We start from the raw sequence: 23,546 nt of genomic DNA on the forward strand, positions 1-23,546 counted from the left end.
GTATAATGTTGCCATGGATTTAGTTGTTTTAGCCTATATTTGTGCAATTTGAGACCATTAAAAGTATGCAGAATTAGCTATTGGAAGTTCCTGTTTGCAATCAAGGAACCTTTAAAAAAGGAAGAATCATTACTCATTATTATATTTGTAGAATTTTGTGCCAGACTTTGATGCCACTTCTGTCAAAGTTAATGGAGCTGGCATGGCAAGTCACACTATAACCCATCATATCTGTGTTGTTTCACCTTTGACTGAGAACTGCTAACACTAAATAAAAAGAAATTGGGTGCTAAGTTTTTTAAAGTAATTAATTGCCTCCATCAGCTGCATGTCCCAAAAAACTGTACTGTTTTTAACTGCAGTGAAGTGAGACTTAAATGCAAGATGCAAGCTAGGGCCCTTCATGTTTACGGCTTGGAGCAGTGTGTGTGTGTGTGTGTGTGTGTGTGTGTGTGTGTGTATTTGTGTGTGTGCGCGAGTGATTGAGTGAGTCAAATCACTGGGCCAAACTACACTACACTACACTACACTACACTACACTAGCTTGCACCTGTCCCTTTCCCCTCCCACAGTCTCTCTGCCTTACGTCACTCCCACCCGGCCCACCTGGGGGGGGGGGGGGGGGGGGGGGGGGTGCGTCACAGTGTGAAAACCTCTGGGCTAAAGTACAAATCTCTCTTCCTTGCCTTTTAATGGTGAATCAAACTAAATGATCAAATAGAGAATGATATACAGCATTTATGATTTTACATCACATAAATTAAAACCTGAACAAAGACGACACCTGGGCTTGGGCCAGCTCTAGTTTAGTCAAACTTGGTCCCTATGAGAATCCAAATTTGCATTTGGTGAATAAAAATGTTTTTTCCCCCTTGTGTCTTGACAGAAATTGAAGTCAAGTCACAGAATAGAGAAGAAAAGCATCTGGCCAAAACCCAGGAGAGCACTGGACCAACTAGAAGGACATGACACTCACAGACATGAAGAAAGAAAGAAATGGTGCCGTGCCAGGGCAGGAAACGAACCTCGAATATACCGCTCACCTTCTGGAGGCTGCGGCTGCTGCTGCTCCAGGATTTTTCGACGCCGTGCCTCCACCATTGGGTTCTCATACTGAGTCTTCCTGTTTATATGACTGGGACAGTGAGAAGGAGAAGAAACAAGATAATAAAGGTAAAGATTCGTTAGGAAGAAAAAAATGACAGTTACAGTATGTACAGGCTCATCAAATGTGCTCTTATCAATGCGAAGGTTCAGCTTCACAGGGTCTGAACTGTTCTGACATCTCTCCATGCAATGCAAAGTCCTGTTTGCATGTGTGTTTATTTGGGCCTAGGTGTGTGTGTAATGTGTATAATAACAGAGTGACATTTTTTTATTTTTCCTTGAGGAATAATAATATCTTCTTAAGTATGTCTTTTTATTTAATTTGGACAATTTGCGTCAATAGGGTAACTTACTCTACATAGTACACCCCGTACACTGGGTCTTCTATCCTTTCCCATCCTGGAGGCAGCTCTGAAATACAGAAGGCAACACACCATTAAACACAGAATATTACTTTCACCTCGGGCATTTGCAGAGCTAAGTGAGATACTGTGGTTGGGTTGATTCCACAACATTCAGTGTAGCGAACATAGTTATTAAAATACAGTTACAGTATAGTAATATACAAATATAGTATGCAAATTTGTACTGAATCACATTCTTCCATTGCATCTAACATCTCTGATTATGACATTGAAGGGTTCACATGACTTATCCGCCAAGCAGTTAAGTTTTCAGTTTGTTTGTTTGTCAGCAGGATTTTGGAAAAAAACTACTGGTCCGATTTCCATGAAACTGCGTTGAAGGGTGCAGCATGGCACAGGAAGAACCAGTCAAAGTTTCCAATGGATTGGCCTTGGCATAGATCTGCGCTCTGCCCTTGTTAATGTTTTTCTTTACAGTTCTGAGTAAGAGATTGTTTTGTTTTGTTGTGTTCGTAAATATGGTTAATTATGGCACTGCATTTTTTACTTTTAAATTCTTCCATCAATGAGAAAAATTAAATTACCGAACAAAGCAAAGACTTTTATTATTTTAAAACTGGATAATTTGTGACCAATTTTATTTTATGTGAAACAACTTTTTCTGTTTCATCCTGTTTCTTAAATTTTAGCTGTGATTTCTACTTGCCAAGGACTCATTAAATTCTGACTTTAAAGCTGTGCCAGTAGCACTTGTATGTCTAATGAATGTCTAGTCAACAGACATGCATACCAAAATTATGACCCGACTCATACTCTCCTGCCCACAACCACTTTTATTATGCTTGCCACAACTAAATAAAAAACCCAAAAATTTTGTGAACACAACACAGGGGGTCAACACACAAGTGAAGTCTGGAAAAAACTCTGCATGAGGCGGACAGATGAAGACGGATTAAACTGACACATCCCCATTAAGATGTTGAAATCTCAGTCCTCCTCCTCCTCACTGTATTTGATTTCAGACAAAGACATTACCGCCTTGTGTTACTGTGGGCTTCTCCCAGGTCCAGTAAACACTTTTATAAGAGTTTGGATTTCACAATCAATAATCACAGACTGTCTGCATTGGAGCAGCCAGCAGCAATAAAGGCTTACAGCCAGACACATAGGGCCTTGTTTGAGACTGAGCCCTGGTTCCATTATGGGGATGTTTGTGCAACTTGCAACTGGGACAAGAATCAGGAGCTGAGCCATTTTCCATTTGTCTCTGAAGCAACTCCAAGTAAATATATCAATAGTTCATAAGGGTGTCTATGATGCAAATAACTCCTGTAATGCATGCCGTGGACCGGGAGGAGCAGAATATTGTATTTGTTACATGAAAAGCAAATGTGATTAAAATATGACTAAATCACAGACATTACAGTGTTATCTTACAGGATAATATATCTGGACGCTGAAATGATCAGGGTTAACATTTGGAGACCAGAGCCAGAAATGTAATATAACCAACTACCAATAACATTAAAGTCATCAGACGGTTGTTTACCATCCCAAACATAACATCTGTTCTGCAAGAAAAAGAGAAAATCTTAAATGCTTCAAACAAAGATTTGTGTACAGTTTCAGCAAAACGTGATCCTTGAGGTCTAAGACACATTTTCAATCAATTTATTTTTCTTTATTTACATAAGCTTGCAGTCATCTTCAGCTCCTATTCTAGAGACTAAGGTGCAGCAGCATGACTTTTTTTTTTTTTTTTAGATTATTTTTGGGGCTTTTCCGCCTTTAATTTTTGACAGGACAGTTAGGTGAGAAAGGGGGGAAGACATGCAGGAAATAGTCACAGGTGGCATTCAAACACGGGTACTCTGCGTCGAGGCATTAACTGCTCAGTACATGTGTGCCTGCTCTACCACTGAACCAACCTGGCCACTATAACTTTTGTTTTAAGCACAAGATTTGAGAAACCTTACCAAGCTCAGTCTCCAGGTCCTCCGTATGTATGCCTTCTTCTCCAAAATGAAAGCAGGATGAAAGAAAGAAAACAAAATGAAGAATAGAAAAGGGGATGGATAGCAGAGGAGAAGTGGGTCAGGAATGGAGGAATCAAGAGTAAACAAAGAATGAAGTGACAAAGTGATGAAGTCCAGAGAAAGGCAAATAGGGAAACAGAAACCCCTTAGTTTCAAAACCTCTATTAGCAGGATACAACCACATTGAAACAAAACGGATAATTGTAGAAAGTGCATGCCACTTTAAATTTCACCACTTGATGGTGCAATTTTGCAAGCAGACTTCTGGATTCTGAACCACACCACTGTCAATTTGGAATTAATCAAAAATGTTGCTGTTTCATTGGGAGTTATTTGTCATCTTGTTATGTGATAATTGTTGGGAAAGATCACAAAATCAAACTATTTACAGTATGGCAAATGTAGGACTCAAACAAATCTTTTGTTTTATAAATACACTACAGAGCACAATGTATGAGACCTCACACACCACCCACTGGTTCCTAAAGCACTTTGCTGAAGTGTAAATGTACACTTTTATTGTGTCAATGAAGTGAAGCAGCTTACCATCGTCATCACACTCGTCCAGAGGCCTGGAGCCTTTGTCTCTACACCGAGGATCCAGCCATGATGTGGTCTTTGTGTTGTGGCTGAGAGGAAACAAACAAGACAACAGAATAATTCAACACAGGCCGTCAAACCGACATATAAAAGCACAGCAGGGGTGTGTGAATGCATCAATAAGAATTAGAGAGTAAACCGCGTCAGCAAGTTTACAGAGGACAGAAGGCGCCTGCTGCAAAGAGAAATGAGAACAGAGCGACACACACAGGATATCAACAATAAACGACCGGACATTTCCCTCTATTGTTAAACAACAACATACTGTAAATCAGTGATAGCAGAAATGAACATACAAGCTCTGAAAATACACAGCCATGTCCTGGTGGTGTGCCTTTGCCGTGCTGCAGAGAGGACAGAGAGGTGGAGGTAGTCAGGTGATCAGGATGTGATCTCCTTTAGAGATCGGGACATGCAGGGATTAACAGGAAAGCAGTGGCACCCAGGGGGCTGGGCAGGTTGGCTGGGAAGGCCTAAAAACCAAATCATGGGGGAAGACAAGCCACTGGACGAACAAAAGGTATAATTGTGCAGGTAAAATACAGAAAACACCAACTACGGTATGAGCTATGGTGAGAAATGTTTATTCAGGCAGTGCAAAGAGTGAGCTGCAGCAGATCAAATTAAAATTTTGCAGCTTGTTGATACATACTCTATGAAGTAAAGTTCTCCGCTCTCAGTGTAGGCCATCTCCCAGTTTTCAGGCAGCGGCCCCTGCGGGTCTTCCGGTGAGACCTGCGGTTCAGCAAGGGTCTGCTGCCCGCTTTCTGTGGTGGAGGTGGCCGCATTGTTCAGACCACAGGATAGAGCATTGTCACGTGCGGGGTACGGCCGGAGGATGCCGCCGCGGCTCTCGTCCTGGTCGTTAGGGTTACCTGTGCACAACAAAGGAGAGGGGAAGAGGCTACGCACTAAAGATCCTGGGTAACACAACGGGCACAACAGGGAAAAAAAAAAAAAGTTCATGTATTGTGCATGCAAGAAAAGAACAGATGAAATAAGCACATATCTTCACTCTGGATACTCTTTTAGCACATATTCAACTTAAACCTAACCCAACTCCCAGCACTTCCCCTTCCCCCTATCTGAAATTTGGCTTCCGCCCATTTCTAGTGTACTGAAAGGGCCCCAGAAATATGCTAATTCTTTCAGTAACAGTCTCTCCCAAACTCTTTATGACCCCCACCCTGTTTTACCCCTCCACCCATAAGCCTTTTTCTCCTTAAGCTAGCTGTCCCAACCCCCATTACTCCCCAGTTCTAGCCCAATGTCCACCACTTCCATGGGCTTTTCAGGATTTGATCCAATGCTAATTCAGCACTGGCAGCCTGGCAGGGGGACACAGAGCCGGCATAGATTCACAGCATCAAGAAAGAAAAAGAAACCATCTCTTTCACTCAAACTGAAGCCACTGAAGCTGTGGCATAAAAATCTCGCATCACCTATTTTCTTTTTTTTTATACATAGTATATTATGGAATTGATTTACATGTCGATACAAATTCAGCTAAGATGTGCTAAGAAAACTCTGGTATGAAAATACTGCTATCACCTGAGGCAGAAATATTTACATTGATGAACATGGTAGAAGGTATTTAATGAGGAAAAGCAAGAAAAGTAAAAGATGTGGTAGGATACCACTAGAAAAAGATTAAAGCCTTGTAGCAGTGAGAGAAAATGAGTGTAGCCTGTGATCTACATCTTCCCCCACCCCTCCTCACAGGCAGATGGCAGTGTTTGGAAGCTCACAGAAAAAGGAGTCAGCATCACAAAGACATGATGTAACCGCCAGACACCCAGCACCGTACACCAGGGTAGAGGATTATAAACGTACACATATTATCTCTCTCCTCCTGTATTCCTAACCTCAGGGCACACACATTCATACATAGACACTCCTTAACAGACATGCACTTAACACATCACAGATGGAGAATATTACACATGCACAGACAAAGAGAACTACAAAAGAAACTTTGATGAGGCTGGAGAAGTGCAGCGACGCCCTCACCTGTAAAACTGTTGTTCATTTCCGTGGCCTGGTCGTCATCGTCATCGTCAGCAGGCACTACTCGGGCGTTTTGCATGTCATTGTAGGACTTGGTGCGCTTTGGGGTGGACTGTTGGGAGCCTGCATCACTGAGAATCACTGTACCACCGATGGGCTGCCTTGGCGGCTTGGGGGTCCCATAATAGTTACCTAGGCAACAAGAAGGACATTAGCATGCTTGAGAGAGACACAGAAGGAGAAACCGAGACAGAGAGAGAGGAAGCCTGGGATAAAAACAGGCAGAGCAAGGGACAGAGAGGTAGCAGGGAGAGGATCTATGAAACCTCCTAATCATACGCTGAGACGAGAAGACATGAAGCTTGATCACAAATGTGATCACAAATAGTCGAAATACGCAGCTGGTGGTAAAGCAGATCACTTGTAGTTTGTGTTTGGGGCTGCAGAGCTGTATTGTCTGGACACTGAAAGCATACTATGCAAAAACAATGGACCCGCTCACAACAGCCAGCTTGTTTTAGCAGCTTCTTGTGACTGAATCTGTCAGTGTTGAACACAAAGAATTCATCAAGTTTTTTTTTTCCTGGTATGGTACAAATCATGTATTCATATATTCTTTATAAATATAAGAGATAGAGGCACCCTGGTGACCAAGGGATCCAATGCATACCATGTAAGGGCACCATTAAAGGAATAGTTCTGCATTTTGGGAAATATACTTATAGGCTACTCGCTTTCCAGAAGAGTTGGATTAGCCAGCAATCAGTTAGCATAGCTTAGCATAAAGACTGAAAAACAGCTAACCTAGCTTTCTCAATAGGTAACAAAATCCACCCACCAGCTCCTCTAAAATTCTCTAAAACGGTATGTAAGGCTGGGCAATAAGGAGAAAATCAAATATCACAATACTTTCGACCAAAAAGCTCAACATTGATACTGCAACGATATTGTAGTGTTGACTATCGGTGCTTTCACAAAATAATTACACAGTGAGATTTTTGATAAATATTCATCAGTAATGTGGATATAATGACTAAGTGGGTAAAGGCAAATGATAGAACAATATGGTAAGTTCAGAAAATTACATAACTTTACTGGAAAGCAGCCTTTAAAACCAGGAAAAGACACCAATTATGTCATATTACAATATCCAAAATCTAAGACGATATCTAGTCTCATTTCACGATATTGATATGATATTGATATATTTCCCAGCTCTAACGGTATGTCTCATTTGTTTAATCTGTACAAACCCAAAGTGTAAAAACAACAATGTGCTGTTTTACAGGGGCTTATATGTGACCATTTCTTGGTTGGCGGCATAAACTTCTTGGATTCTCTGCATGTTGTCTGGAAAATACATGCTACATCAATACTACTTTCATGTCTGTCCCTTCATTTAAGGCTACAGGCAGCAGGCGATTAGCTTAGTTTAGGATTAAGATTGTAAACAGGGCGAGACAGCTACGAGATGTCAAACGAGATGTTAATTAATGAGCTTTAGAGATGCTGGTCGGCAGATTTTGTTATCTTCAGAACAAGCCAGGCTAGCAATTACCCACTGTTTCCAGTGTTTTTATTCTATGCTAACCACCTTCTGGCTGTAGTTTTATATTTACAGTACATAAATGAAAGTGGTATTGATATTTCCGGGTAATTCACCAAGAAAGCAACATTTGTTTCTAAATGCCAAACTTTTCCTTAAACAGTTTGAATTCATCTCCCTTCATTTCCTGTCAACTCTTTACTGGTTACTGGTTGATCTACCAAAAGTACATAATAAAAACATTGAGAGAAATCCCAAGACGGAATGTATAGTCAAAGAGGTTTCTATGTAATCATATCTCCTCTTGGCCACAGACTCCTCTGGACAGGTATTTGACATTGTCTGCGCGAAAGGGAGGAACGTGCCAACACAAAACAGAACCAGTGCCAAGCAGATTAATGTCACACACACACACACACACACACACACACACACACACACACACACACACACACACACACACACACACACACACACACACACACACACACACACACACACACACACACACACACACACACACACACACACACACAATTTGGCTTAGCCCAGCATAACACGCAAATACAAACTGAATACAACACATCCGCCAACCCACACACACGTTTAGACACACAGGTTTGTGTTGGTACGAGACTTATCGCTACACAACACTGTCCTAATCAGAGTGAGAGGGGCAGATGTGGACTGCTGTCCTGCTGTCTCCTGGATGCATCACCCCCCTCCCCCCCAAATACACAGTTTAATCGGAATCAACTGAGTGCATAGCCTTACAGCCAGCCTTCATGTAGAAAACAATAAATGTTGCTGTGCTCATTGTATCTGTGGTGAATCAGGACACCTGCATGCTTTCATGAATTACATTGAGTGTCAGTTATGATCATCTTCTTCACCTTCATATGTTCCTATTTCCAGTAGTGTGCCACTATCCTCAAGTTTTAGGAAGTCCTCCACAGACAAGAAGTTGTAATCCACCCCTGGGACCTCTCCGTCTCGAGGGGGGCGGGTAGTACCTAAGGACAGGAAGAAAAAAAGCAAAGTTTAGATGACTGTCAATAACCCATTCAAATTTAATTAATTCAAGCTATGTTGCTTACAATTGACTGGAGGTGAAATATGATTTTTTTCTTCTGGCACAACATGTTCAACATACTTCAATAAGCCTAATATTAGTGTTACAACACAGTCCCAACATTAATTCAGCTTTTTTGATATGATGACCGCTACAGTGAAGCACTAAATGAGAGAGTTCTAAAATCAAGAGGGTGTGATTGAAAGACTGGTGAGTGGCTGCGAATATTACGTCAGGAAATTAAATCGAGGATCTGCATCTCTCTTCCTCATGGGAAACCGCTGCCTGCTAAGTCAGGAGATAGAAATAAAGGTCACCTTAAGGAATAGTCCTGACTCTGTTAACAATCCATCAATTTCTTCATGGTGAGTCTGAGATTGTGAAAATGCACCAACATAATAGTATTATAGTCACTTTCCTTAAGCGGTTATTGATTGTTAAAGCTGCATTGTCCTTGTTATGACTGCAATGCTGAACAGCTACACTTACTGCATTCTTTGGTGTTAGATTTCAGTGTAGTATAATAAGAGCTCTTCAGTCTGAGGCAATATAAACCAGGATGTATTCCTTCATGACACCAGAGAAAACATCAGGCAGTGAAATAATTCGGAAAGAATATCACATTAGAGGTCCTCAATCACCTCTTTGGTTTCAAATTCAGGTAAAAAGGTAAACCAACATTAAAATGTTCCTTGCTGGTCTTAGTGACCTGAGCCTGATCCCCCACTGGAGTTAATGATTAGTTGTCTGCAGTGCCTTCACTTTGTAGGAGGAAACTGACAACAGACAATAGAGATAGGGCTATTGTGTCTCTGTCTTTACAAAAAGGAGATGAGATGACAGGCCAGATGGTTGATGGACGTTGTAACCCATCTGTGGTCAGTACAGGAGTGTATACATATAGACAAACACACGGGTACATCTCACACCCCTCTAAAGCGAGATACACTCCATTGTAATACGCAGCAGCAGCAGAGAAGCATTGTGGGCCAAACTCAATGCTTCTAACAGAGTCTCGCCAATGGTAATGGCAAATGGAAACCTTTTAACAAGACTAAGATTCCGTAATGCTAGCACATCTGTGAGGCTGTAATTAAGCTGAATGCTAACAGAATTTGTGTGCTACATCATAGCACACAAACTACATCTGAAGATGAGGGGAATGTCATTAGTTTTGCAGGTATTTGGTCATAAATCAAAGCAATGGACAAATGAATTGTTTGACCTGACAATGGCGCTGTACAGAAACAGTCAGAGAGCCAACAAAGTCAATACAATTCCTCAGTTTCAGTCAAAGTCACAAACTATTGGTAACGCTAGAGAAAAAGCAAATCACCAACGGTATTAGGATTTATGGAGCAGTCCATCAAGTAGATGTTGAGATATGTCACAGAATAAGTACAAACTTTGACCTTTTGGTGGCACTCATGTAAAAGTCAGGGATCACTAATGTCACTCAGGTTCATCTTTAGCGTACCATGGATATATACACCAGATTCCATGGCAATCCGTTCAATAGTTGACATATTTCAGTCTGAACCAAAGTGGTGGCCCCACATTATTATCGCTAAAACTATGCCATGAAAAAAAACTTTTTAGTAGTAGAAATTACAGTTCATCACTCTTCAACCACTTTAGCATCATTACTATGTTATATTCTAGATGAGTGAAAAAGCTCATGTTTGAAACAAGACACTTTCTTGTTCCAAGTGTTTACCTGAGCCTCTCCAAAATGCAAGCTCACACTCTGCATCCCTCAGGGTACATCCAGCCTACAAACACCTGATAACAATAACCAACTCTGCACCCGCACTGCAAAGGCAGACACTAATTCTCTTTTTATCGCTTTTCTCTTCCTGCCATTTTGAAAATGATTCTCAAGGTGAATTGATAAAGGAAGAGGCAATTTAGTTGACAAGACGTAGTGCTCAGAATGTGAGCAACAAAACAAAAACTGACCGTTTACAGCAGCAGCACACAAGCAAAGTGCTGCTTTGTAAATGCCTCAGTGGATCAGGATGAGATGAAAGTGAAGTTGTCAGGGAGTTTGAGTCATAGGATGAGGTGGTCCCATGGTGCGAGATGTTTCTGAGGCTCTGTGTGCTCTAATGATGCTGTCAGGGAATTGAGCTGTTATTCCAGGCTATTCCCCACAGTGGATGTATCTGATAGGATGAGTAATTCTGATGTGCCTATATTACAGAATATTGAACGCTGAACACTGCCTCTTTAAACTTCTGTTATGTGTTGCGTCATTATGTTTGGCATAAAACAATTGATCTGATTTCTTTAACACTTGATGACTTGAGTAGTACTGCATCAAATTGGCAGAGTTTATTGATCAGAGAATGATACTGGTTGTGCTACTGTGTTGACCTCCTGTTTGTACTCTTCTCTATGAAATATTGCAGAAATTTAAATGCAGTATTTTCAGTTCAGTAGGACATCACTCTTGCTGCGTGGGAGCAATCAATCATCTGTCGCCACATTGTGATGTAATTTATGATGTCACAGCACAGTCATAGATGCCCAAGGATGCAGTACTGCATGTCCCGATGGCAAAGTGGGAACCACTAACAGAATCTCACATTCTTAATGGAAAACTATTGACTGCAGCAAACTTAAACAAAAGACAATTGTCATGATTATCATGATACAGCAGTATACCAGTATTTTGGGGTAGAAAGAAACACACAATTCACGTGTGGACACTTGAGTGTTTTAACCCTACTCCCAAACAAGAAGCAGCATCTCTTCTTCTGAAGATGGAAAAACTTAGAAAACAAAAATTAGACATTGGTCAACAGGCATCTATCAGCAGTTTAAAGCTGGACTAGTTCAACAAAAGCTTGGCAGTAAAACCCAATTTCATCCAGCAGTGCATCATACATACAGTAAACAAGCACAGTTTATAAAAACTACAGTCAAGGTAGCGGGCACAAAGAGACAACAACAGTTGTGGGTCCGACTCAATGCCAGAAGTGGCGGCATTAATGTTAAGATATAAAGATATGCAATAAGACACGTTCCATAGTGGGTCACATGGTTCATGGTATCATTATAATATCAATATCAAGTACTATGTGTACTAATACTCAAGTACATTCTGTTTCAGTTTTTCAGCTTTGTTAAGTTTTATAGAGCCAAATGATTAATTGATTAGTCAAGAAAGAAATCTGAAGATGAATCAATAATGAATAATTGTTAACATGGTTAATGGATAAATTGATAAAATGAGCAAACGGACAGGAATGTCTGTTTTTCACTAATCCTGCAAATGTAAGTAGCTTACAGATCCACGTGCTTCACCACATTGATGCAAAATTCATTAGAGCTGAAACATTGATTAATCAATTGGCAAAGACTATTTTCCTGATTGTTTAAAGGTCACATGGCATGAAAATTTCACTTTATGAGTTTTTTTTAACATTAATATGAGTTCCCCAGCCTGCCTTTGGTCCCACAGTGGGTAGAAATAGTGATAGGTGTAAACCGAGCCCTGGGTATCCTGCTCTGCCTTTGTGAAAATGAAATCTCAGATGGGCCGTTCTGGAATCTTGCTCCTTATGAGGTCATAAGGGGCAAGGTTGCCTCCCTTTTCTCTGCTGTACGTGCCCAGAGAATTTGGCCCACCCATGAGAGAGACTTAATGGCATTCAAATGAGCAAAGTGGCAGTTGCTCAAGGCCACACACCCAGCCTCCACCTTGCCCCCCTCCTCAAAAGCTGCAGACTTAGAAATGGCACATCCTAAGGAAAGCTCATTGTGGGACTGGCTCTAGTGGCTGTAATTCTGCACCAAGGCTGAATTTTGGGAAAGAGAGTCCAGATACAGCATTAGGGGACCACTAAGGTCTATATGAAAGCTTCTAAAGAGCACCATCATCATCATTGTAAACTGAATATACTTAGATTTTAGGTTAGACTGTAAGACAAATCCAGACATTTGATGATGACACCATGGGTTTTGGAAAGTTTGATGGACATTTATAAATTTATATTTTACAACAAAAATAATTGTTAGTTGCAGCCCTAACCATCCAGTTTTGTTTTAAAGTAATCACTGATTGCAACGGTGTCGACAAATGCCTGATACAACCAGATATTAATGGGATGGCTATTATGGTGTTAACGACACAGCAAATCTTTGACAGTAGACAAATCTACATTGTGTCATGGTTCATATATTGTTTTATCGCCCACCGCTATTAAATAGAAAATCTTCTATAACTGAGAAATGATAGCATACATAAATTGATAAAATATCTATTTCATTAGCACTTGACAGCTCAAGCCCATTTGATGATAAAATGCACTGTTGCTAAAGAAACAACTTTTCATAAAAGGCAGAATAATAAACTATGGAGACTCTATTGAGTTTGGGAGATAATTCCTGTTGACTACCCTGCAGCTTGTCTTCAGCTGGACTCACAAGAGAGAGAGAGAGAGACTGAATGCTCTCAGTATATGACAGCAACAAGCGAGGTCAGGCTCTTCTCCGTACTATCACTGTGGAAAGTCTCTATTTCGTCTGGCCGGAGAAACAATGACTGAGCCATATTCAGTCCTGACCCCTGGCTCTTATGAACTAACTTCCACTGACAGTCATGAATGGGCTCCATTCTTTCACTGTGAGAAACCAGTCAGTGCATTCATGAATGGAAAAATTAAATACAAGCACATTTGAAAATGTCTTTAGTTTTGAAATACCACCAAACCAAGCAGAGAGTAATCTTTTTTCTGGGAAAAATTGGGCAATTATTCATCCAGAGAGCATACAAAAATACATGAGTTCATTTTAATTTTTTTCGTTTGAACTTTGCTGTACTGGGAAGGAAAAACAGCCGTAAAGCCTTTATAAAAGGCACAGAGGGTGGGCACAATAACCCCTCTAAAATACATGCAATTCAATACAACAACACAAACCACCACTTAAAAATAACCAAAGAGCTTAAGCAACATTTCTCTGTCACCAAAAAAACTAAACATAAACTTCATTTATTGCAGGGCTATTGCATTGGATTACGTTATTTGATTCCACTCCCTGTTTTTCTTATTGTTTGGTTTTCCCAGTACAGACACATTCCAGGGGGGAAAAAACATTAAAAGCTTTATAAAGCCATCGTACATTGCTAAACAATTATTATAATAATTAATCACAACTGAAAGATGTTTTGATTGATATTTCTTTGAACTGTGGTAAAATTACTGTTAGATCTCCATGTTCTGCTGTCTACTTTGTTTTGCTTTCATAAAATCAAATGTGACAGGCCTGGGCCTTCTACTGAAAACGCCACTTTCGCCAGTGGTTATGATTATTCACTCAAAGAAATATTCGATTTTACTGATGGAATTTTCATTCAGCACTAACATTGGCTTAAGTGTACCCAACTGAAAATATGCTAAAAACTTTCTAAACCTTTTTTTTTGAGGTTTCATAAAAAAATGCAGTGGCTGTAAGAAATGGTGCAAGGTTGTATGAGTGTGTGTGTGTGTGTGTGTGTGTGTGTGTGTGTGTGTGTGTGTGTGTGTGTGTGTGTGTGTGAGAAAGAGAGTATTTTCGATGTTACAAGGTATTGATTCTGCATGTTTTCTAGCCATGTGAATGTATTTGTGCCGTAATTTCAATTTGTGGTAAGTGACAGAAATGCGGTTCATGTAAATAACTTACAGTACATGCACATGTCATGCATACATACCACTAAAAATAACATATAGAGAGGTACTTTTTTTCATATAACAGGCTCAACTGTTTTTATGACAGCTTGTTACAGATAGAGAGTCTTCACAAGAGCTCCTTCCTTGGTAACCCAAACATAGCCTACTAATCCTGCCCAGGCTAAAGCTTTGTGTTCACTGCTGGTTTGTCTTAAATCCACCAAAACACCAGAACTACATTTGTTAAACCTGATGAAAGGAGTTTTACCCCCTCAGAGAATGTGTACGGTACTCAACTCCTCTGTTTAGCAGTCACGTCATTCACTGACAGTAATACTTGTTCACTACTTGTTAACTTGTATGAAGTTAGATGAGACGATTGTGCTCGTCTCATCTCTGTAAATATTAAGCTTGAACCTTAGTTTAGCATTAAGACTAGAAGCAAACGGGGAAAGGGCTTGTTTCTGCCTGAACAGAAGAAAATTCACCTTCCAGCACTTCTGAAGCTCATTAATTAACGTGTTGAATCTCATCAGTTTAATCTAAAAAAAGTGTTTTACCTTTTACAGGAGGTTACGTGTGGGACCATTTCTTGGCAACACATACAGTAACTCCATGTAAAACTACAACAAATAAAAATGGTAAGAGGACGGTAAGAAAAAATAATAATTTTACTAATTGATCATTTCAGTCCTGGTTTAAACATTGATGAGGCACCTGCAGGACCTAATAGTGGACAATATAAACAACAGTGAAAGCTGACAGGCAGAACCACACGGGACATTCATCAGTTGTATTTCAACAGAGCGACTAAAACATGATCACAATAGATGACTTATTCAAGAGTGTTTTTTACTTTGAAATGAGTAGAAAAGTAAAAAATGCAAATTTAACACAACAGCAGTTAAAAGAAGACTAGAGAAAGAACAAAGTTCAGACATTGTGTGCTGAAGGTGTGAAGTTCCAAAACAACGTTCCTCAGGAGAAGTAGATGAATGCAATTGACTACAGCTGGGGCTAATGTAATGCCATTGGTTTTGCAAATGTGTACTAAAGTAATGGACAAATTGGAATTGATCCCTAGGGGGTAAATGAATGTCCATACCAAATGTCATGGCAATACATCCAATAGTTGTTGAGATATTTCAGGATGGTTTAAAGTTGTGGAGTGACAGACTGATCAACATTGCCATCCCAATTGGCTAAAAAAGATGATTTTTATAGATAACAATACTACTGCAATTTACCTAGAAATATTTACCTAATATATATATATATATATTTACCTAATATATATATATATATATATATATATATATATATATATATATATGTATGTATATATATACACTGATATTTAGTATAGACCATAGAAATATGTCTACCGTCAGAGATTTAGCTGCACTGTTAATACCAAGGTTACAATCCATTAATCTCTCTGGCTGTATTAGGCTGTTGTTGCAGGCAATGTTGCAAGTCAGTCAGCTGGACTGCATCCATAATATGGCTTTCAAAATAAAATAAAAAAATCCCACGCATTTATTTTTTTTATTGTGTAATGAATAGATATAATTCTCACTGTCTGCTCTGCATATATTATAATCATTTTGTCCTCTACCTCTCCATTAAATCCTCCTCTACTTTCATCTTCATTTCTCACCACAAGAAAGTTCAATTTATTTCTATTTCTGTATTCCTGCTTTGGAAAATTTTCATAGGCTTTAGTGGTCGGACACAGCAGTGGGTTTTCTAGGTGTGATGAGCTGTCCCTGCTACTTTGGAGATTTTAGAAACCAAACACACAACATCCAATCAGTATTAATCTCTCTCTTAACAACATGTCAATCAGCAGCTCCAGTCCATCCCTACTGGGAGAAGAATGGAGGAAGTACAGGGCTGTTGTGACAGGGGGGCATCTGCCAAATGGTGGAACGGCAGAAAGAAGAAAGATGGAGTACTGTACGTGGAAGAGGACAAGGGCAGTTCAGGAAAAACAATCACCTAATGGGCACGTGAAATCCCTCGCACAACGCAACAGCTCGCATTTCCTCCCTCATTCTCACCTCTCGCCGTCTGGCAAACAACCGTCACGCCACGAGAAGCCAAACACAAACACACACCGCACCTCTGGTTTATTGTGCAACACACTCTCTGTGCTGCATCTCCTCACACTTTCACTTTCATCTTGTCTGAGCATCGTGTTTTGAAGTGAGTAGCATTTCCCCCTCTTTCTCACAAGGATGAGCTGGGTGTGTGCATGCATGCAAGTCTGTATGTGTGAGTATTGAGCCAATCACTGCTAAAAGGATTAAGGAGTCCAGGCAAGCGTCTTATCTCCCTCGTTTCTGTCACTATATTACCATTGTCTCTATGTCTTTGTCACTGCACTGTGTTCTCTCCGCACAATGCAAAACACACCAGTGTAGTTGCCTGATTAGTTAATGCACACAACATGAATCATCCTTTTATCTGTTTTAGGGCTGCAGCTAATGACTATTTTTATTGTCAATTTTTCTTTCAACGTATCAATGAATTGTCTGTAAAACATCAGAACCATCATAGTTCTCCGAAGCCCACGATGACATATAATTGCTTTTTGTTGTTGTCTGACCAACAGTGTAAAACTAAAAAAAGATATTTAATTTATGATTATACAACAAACAAAAAAGCAACATCCTCACAATTGAGAAGCTGAAACCGGAGAATGTTCGGCCTTTTTTCCAAAGATTTACTTAACTGATTCATCTGTGATCAAAATTGTTTCAGATTAGTTTCCTGATAATCCACTAATCTAATCTGTTTTATAACATTAACTGAATATTTTTGGGTTTTTGACTGTTGGTGAAAAACAAACAAGACATTTATTTAGTTTTAATGACTAAATAATAACTGCAATAATCATAAAGATAGCTCTTTTCACATTTTAGAGCCAAATCTTGAGTACAAACCTTGTACTCCCCTCCACTGTACTCTGCTGTATATTTACTTATAGAACTACACACAGAAACACAACCCAAGACACAGATAGAGGAGAGACGAGGTGTGTAAACACATATATAGTGTATTCAGAGTATGAACTATAAATAGCAGTTTGTGTAGGCCAGTTTCTGTCCTCACTGGCAGTTCATAAAAAGCTCCGGAGCAGGGGACATGTGTCCCCAAAGTGGCCTGTTTGAGTGCCTGCTATGACCCAAATCCTGTCTCCTTTTACTGGGCCACTCACTCATTGCTACTGAACACGGATCATAAACTTCAGGAGCATCCGAGCTCCGTCCTCCGTCATTAATTACAGACCTTGGAGAAATGTTATCACCTTCCAGTAGGTACTCTATGTATTTGAATCATGATGGACACTTTCAAGAGTCATTTTAACATCAACCGAGGTGAACTGAAAAAGGTGACTATTCATCCACACATAACTGCCATTCTCTTGGAGAATGCTAAGGATTTGTATGAAAAGAAGATTAACATCTTCCAAAGAGACCAAATTCAAGTGCAGTATCACAGCAAGATCTCTCAGCAAGGTACCACAGAAAGCAGAAAAGCGTTCTGATAAGACTAAAATGGCCTTTCTACCGGCTGGCCTTCTCTAACTACATAATGGCAACAATGTCCTGACAGTCAAATCATGATACACAGACAATGACTGATTGATTTGTCAACATTCTCTTTTAGGATTACTTAAGAAGACTACATTGGAAAAAAACTGTTGTTTTTCTATGGAAAAGATCAGTAATGTCGTGACAAGATGTAGACACCTGCTTTAGATGAGGCTTTAGGGACAGAAGCTGTTTTTTGGTTCTTTCACATTTAAGTAAAACAACACTCCCCCAGGCACTGAAACAAGTACAGTTAATAGAAACCACATTCAAGTTCCTTTATCTTTTCCAAATGGACTCGGACAGAATCTAGAGTTTGCATTCCCAAATACTTTTGAATGCTACTGTACTTTAAAGGAGCTAGAATTAGTGGAAAACATTTAGAGAGGCATTTTATCTAGCTTCACAGAAAAGCAGATTCAGAGGCCATCTGGCTACTGAATCTTTTACAATGCACAGGGCTCAACTTTCACTCTTTTAGCAGCCAAAAATCCCTATTTTCTCTCATATATTGCTCCACATCATTTGGCCCATCTAGTGGGCTGATGCAATCCGTGTGAGTTTATACTGAGAGGGAAGTTGTTATCTGTAAAAGCTAACTAAATATTTCATTCATGTAGCTGAGTGAATGTTTGTATCTTCTAAAAGTGTCTCAAGCCTGCCAGGGATATCCACATGTAACATTATGCACGGTCCATGAGTGGGAAGTCTAACAGATAAAAATAAATATGATTTGGTACTAACAATGTATCTTAATAACTTCCCCTGACTTTTCCTATTGTGCCACATTGAGATTGACAATTGTGGTTTTGAGGGAAATGTCTTAACAACTATTAAACCGATTGTCTTGGTAATTTGAAATTTTGCTAATGTTAGCATTCTAACACGATACACTAAGATGATAAACATGGTAAACACTATACGCCATGTGAGCATTGTCATGTAAGCATGCTGATATTAACATTTAGCTCAAATTACTGCTGTGCCTGAGTGCAGAGCCGTTGGCATGGCAGCAGACTCTTGTTATGTATGTAAACTAATTATATATTTAGGACAATTGGTATTGATTATCAGGTGAAAAGCAACAATGTCTCTTGTCGATTTTCTTAATCTCTGTTGACATGTTTTTTTCGAATGGTTAGTTGAACACCAGTTGGCTGGTGAAGCAATAACAATATCCCCAATTTAGTCTATAATCTGCACAGACAAACAGTAAGCTTAACCTGGACATTGTTTTTAGCCTTGAAAGGAACCTGATTTAGACACTTGAATGTCTGCAGTACAGACTGTGTTTCCCACTATTGTTCTTCATTTTTCACTGATATAATAAGTTATATAATATAATAATAGTCACTTTAGGGCACTGGATTGCCATTGTGTGCAATGTTGAGCATGCTTCAAAGTCCAAAATAAAATGGTGTTCATAGTGTTTTGTGTTCTTTTAAATGCTTAGGTTGTGCAGAAGCTGACGAGTGAAAATTAAGTGGTGTTTGAAGTGCAACTGAAGTGCAGGTCGTCAGACTAATGGTGACACAGTATATCCCTACATGTCTGCGACCGCTCTCTGTGTCTCTCTTGATGTCCTGTTCTGTCCCCTGGGTCAGTTTGGTTCACCGTTATACCTGGGGCCTAGTCTGGCTATCACCAGACCAAGCAAAGATCATTAGATTTGAGATTTAGCATTGGTCTGGGGAGTGTGCTCTATATTTTCACTGCACAAGAGGGGTGACCAACGAGCATAGTTCAAATGACTCTGTACGCAATTGGATATTCCTTCAACCAATCAGACCAACGATCCGGGTGACGTAGAACCAACAGATTGCGGGTTGCTGCGCTTCGGTGGTGTTCGGTGGCTGCTATGTTGAATGTAAACAAGTAGCTGCTTGGTAGCTTCTCTTTCATAATCGTGTTAAACTCGCCAATAGCGCGCCAGGTAGATATGCCAGTTTGTGATTGGTTACAGCAAAATTGTGAACTGAAGCAGGAGAATTAAACGTGCAGGTTTTAGATCGACCTGTAGGACAAAATCAAATTGCCGGCGGAGTGGGTGGGGTTTACCCGGTCTACCTGGGGCCAGGATAACCTGAACACCTCTCTGTCCACACCCACACAACCTCTGGTTTAACTCTTCTGATCGTTACTCCTCCGCCGGTTGTTGTCAGAGACACTAACTGCTCATGATCACGTCCACGCAGCACAATAAATACCATGAAAGCGGAAAAAAGTAAAAACACAAACAAACACAAAACCATTCACACTCACATACACAAGCACACATCCAGGTGAAAAAACACTATCCTGTGTGTTAACAAAAGACAGTGGGGCTGTCAGCACCCTGACATCTGATACCCTCAATTGCCTTCCTGCTGTTGATGTTCTGGGGAGCTTCCACTCATTGTCTAACACAGACATACAGACACTAGTAGACGCACACACACACACACACACACACACACACACACACACACACACACACACACAGGTTCAGCCGAACATCTGCTGTTTTTAACCCCTGCTGGTTGCGAGTGTGCGCGGGACAGGGGGGAGAACACACAAGACAGAACAACTTCCAACTGACCTGAGAGTGAGACTAGCCTGATGGTGGGACTGTAAATTGTGGAGGGAAATGGAAAATCGTTTTTATTTAAATTCTGAAAAAAACAAAATTTCACCACTAATGCTTTTAACGGCCCGTTCCCAACACGTAAATCCGCAGCTAAAGCATAAATTGGGGAATGTTTCCAGGATAAACACATGCTTGGTGTTGATGGGGAAGTGTGTGTTATGAAAACAGAGGCTGAGAGGTGACATGAGAAAAAACTGCTTGCATATCTCAGAGCAGACGGAGCAGGGGAGGGGCAGAAAAAGCCAACAGTCACACAGGGAGTCAGGCAACTCTCTTAGGCCTCTAAGCCAATTACTGGAGCAGCATTGATTGAGGCAGCACTTTAAGGCCTCATCTACACAAGTAGTCCCTTAATACACTGGTAAGATGATGGGAGCATCTCAACCGCAAACTATGCATAGATGGCCATTTGCATCCATTAGGGTGTCAGCGGGACAAATCATTTTAGTGATGCTAATACGACTAATACTCATTATTACAACATATTTGGTCTGAACATGGGTTAAACTTATTTTAATTAAATCATCATGCTTAAAGGCTTAGACATGGACAGGTAGGACCTGTTTCCTCCGTCCTGGTCAACTGACCCAGAGACCAAGGTGAATATTACATCCCGAGTGCCGTGGCTGTGTTCAATCAGCACTTCCATCCCCCATTAAAGGGATTGCTGGCCCATAATGATTTATGAAGGGGAACAGAGAGAGAATCAATGTAGCGGAGGCCCTCAGATTAATGATTAAACAAATAGCAGCCCCACTCCAGATCCTATCAGGGGCCGAGGTGCTGCTGAGAGCATGCCATGCTGTAGCAAGTTTAATTAACTACCATGGGGTTGGGGAAGCTTCAGCAGAGAGCTACAATGCCTCTTTTTTGCCTCCCACACTGAAACACAAATGCAAAACCACATTCAAACTGTCTTCAAAAGTCACTATTAAACAAAACAAGTTCCTATAAGATGCTTTGAAGTATCTGCAGCATTGCAATAAAAAGAGTCTCATTCATGTACGTCCATGTTTGGCTAATGATGAACAATTAACATTACTAATTGTACTGCAGATTATGCTTTCAATTAACCGATTGATCATTTTGTCTAAACAATGCGAGAAAATAGTGAAAAGGGCCAATACAATTTCCTGAAGTCCAAAGGTATGTCTTACACTGTCTGACCAATAGTTCAGTTTCCAGTCACAGAAGACCAAAATCTGCAGATTATCCTATTTAAAGAGCTGGAACTAGGTAATGTTTGGGGGGTGGGGGTTGCTTGAAAAGACTGAAACGATTAACCGACTATTAAAATAATTCTAATACTAAATTCTGTCAATTGACTAATTGATTAATTGACTAATTGTTTTAGTTCTTCAGCTTATATTTCTTAAAGTAAGGTATCTAAAAAGTACTGCTTCACTATCAAATCATTCCAAACATAAACCAGCCCTTACCAAGGAGCCTATTTTATTGTTTTTTATAAGAAAAGCCGGTTCCTTGCTGGGATTGTTTGAATAAAGGGATGATGCAGTTACCCATTAAAGAGGAGGAGGACAGAGAGAGAGAGAGGCCAGACACACAATACTGCTGCCCAACTGCTGCTGCCCAACACAACAGGCCATTCTTTCAGCTCGCGCCACAACACTCCTTACAGCTGAGTCCCAGCCTCTATTCTCCTGCTGTTCCCCCTGCTCCCTCCCCATCTCTACCCTTTCAATACCGGGGAGAAGAATGAGGGAGAAGGAAGGGGGGCTGAAAATGAATAGTGGGCAAGAAAATACAATCTGAAGCGTCACTGAAGCTGGAAATCTTGTAAAAGGGATTGTACAAAAGATGGCAGGTTTTTATTTACCTATAAGAAATCCCTGTTTATTGGAGAACACTGGGATGAAATATTGAGGACAGAGCTTTCATTTAAAGAGTAAAGCTGAGAGCAGGGAGCTAGTGCACAAGGAGGGGTGACCCAGGGAAGTAGAAATGAGGGGGAGATGGAAAGATGTGGCAGACTTACATGTATGTGCACACACATCCGCCATCATCACAGACAAATGGCACAACAAATCAGTTTATCAATACCACATCACATATCTGCATCAGCACTGATTCCCACAGTCACAAAAAATCCACCTGCCTCTGTATTTCTGCCTCCTCTGTGTATCTGTTTATTCTCCCCACCCAAATCCCCTCCAACTGTATCCCGGAAGCCAGGGCATCATTCCCAGGAGAAGAAGTAAATGTCACAGGTTTACCTCTATACCGCCACTGCTGTTGCTGCTTTCCTTGTTATTCCATAGAAATATTCAAAAAGATAAATCCAAGCAGGCTGAATTCTGGTCTCCCTCTCCTAACCAACCCATCCATGGATCATCCAGTTCTCTGTGAGCGAGTGCTAGCTTCCAGCTTGTGAGCTCATTCAGGCAGGCAGCTAGTAGGCAGCTGCCGTTTTTCTTCAAAGCTCCACAAGCAGAGCAAATTAGAGGTCCAGCCCAGCTTAGAGGCTAAGCCATTGTGAGCTATTCACACTCCAGTTCCTGTCTGAGGCCAATGGCTGCAGCCCCCCTTCATACTCCCGCCCACTCTCCCTCCCTCCCTCCCTCTACCTTGTGCTCTCTCTCTCTCCCTCCCTCCCTCTACCTTGTGCTCTCTCTCTCTCTCTCTCTCTCTCTGTCTTCTCTGTCTTCCCTTCTCCTTTCTCCTATCTTAGCCATAAATATAGACGCTTGACATTACCTAACCATGGTGCGTCCTGATAAACGGTCAGCCTTAGGCAGTTCTCCAAGGGTGAATGTTGGGTTAAGGAAGGGTGTGGAGGTCAGCAGGACAAGGATGAGATGGAAAGGAAGACGGGAGGAGGCTACTGTATAATCAATGTATCATATAGTGTAAAAGATGCTCCTGTTCTTACCAGCTTGGCAAGTCATAACTGTGCAAAAATGATGACCAAGG

General features: G+C 40.6%; 1 protein-coding gene across 20 annotated transcripts in view; it reads right to left on the reverse strand.

Moving 5' to 3' along the window:
- LOC116693150 (membrane-associated guanylate kinase, WW and PDZ domain-containing protein 1) overlaps nucleotides 1-23,546 on the reverse strand; it is an 89,732-nt gene that overhangs the window by 29,499 nt on the left and 36,687 nt on the right. For 4 of the 20 annotated variants that reach the window (XM_032521883.1, XM_032521879.1, XM_032521896.1 and 1 more), the window contains 8 exons: nucleotides 8,555-8,674; nucleotides 6,119-6,307; nucleotides 4,761-5,028; nucleotides 4,405-4,452; nucleotides 4,055-4,137; nucleotides 3,449-3,487; nucleotides 1,461-1,518; nucleotides 1,026-1,135 (listed from right to left, as the gene is read on the reverse strand). In XM_032521883.1, coding sequence (XP_032377774.1) covers nucleotides 1,026-1,135; nucleotides 1,461-1,518; nucleotides 3,449-3,487; nucleotides 4,055-4,137; nucleotides 4,405-4,452; nucleotides 4,761-5,028; nucleotides 6,119-6,307; nucleotides 8,555-8,674 — 915 coding nt within the window. Of the gene's footprint in view, nucleotides 1-1,025; nucleotides 1,136-1,460; nucleotides 1,519-3,448; nucleotides 3,488-4,054; nucleotides 4,138-4,404; nucleotides 4,453-4,760; nucleotides 5,029-6,118; nucleotides 6,308-8,554; nucleotides 8,675-22,849; nucleotides 23,117-23,546 lie in introns of those variants that run through there. The other 16 variants (XM_032521898.1, XM_032521887.1, XM_032521893.1 and 13 more) reach the window with 14 other exon arrangements.

Source organism: Etheostoma spectabile, chromosome 7 (assembly GCF_008692095.1).
Source record: "Etheostoma spectabile isolate EspeVRDwgs_2016 chromosome 7, UIUC_Espe_1.0, whole genome shotgun sequence".
In the NCBI taxonomy this organism is placed as follows: domain Eukaryota; kingdom Metazoa; phylum Chordata; class Actinopteri; order Perciformes; family Percidae; genus Etheostoma; species Etheostoma spectabile.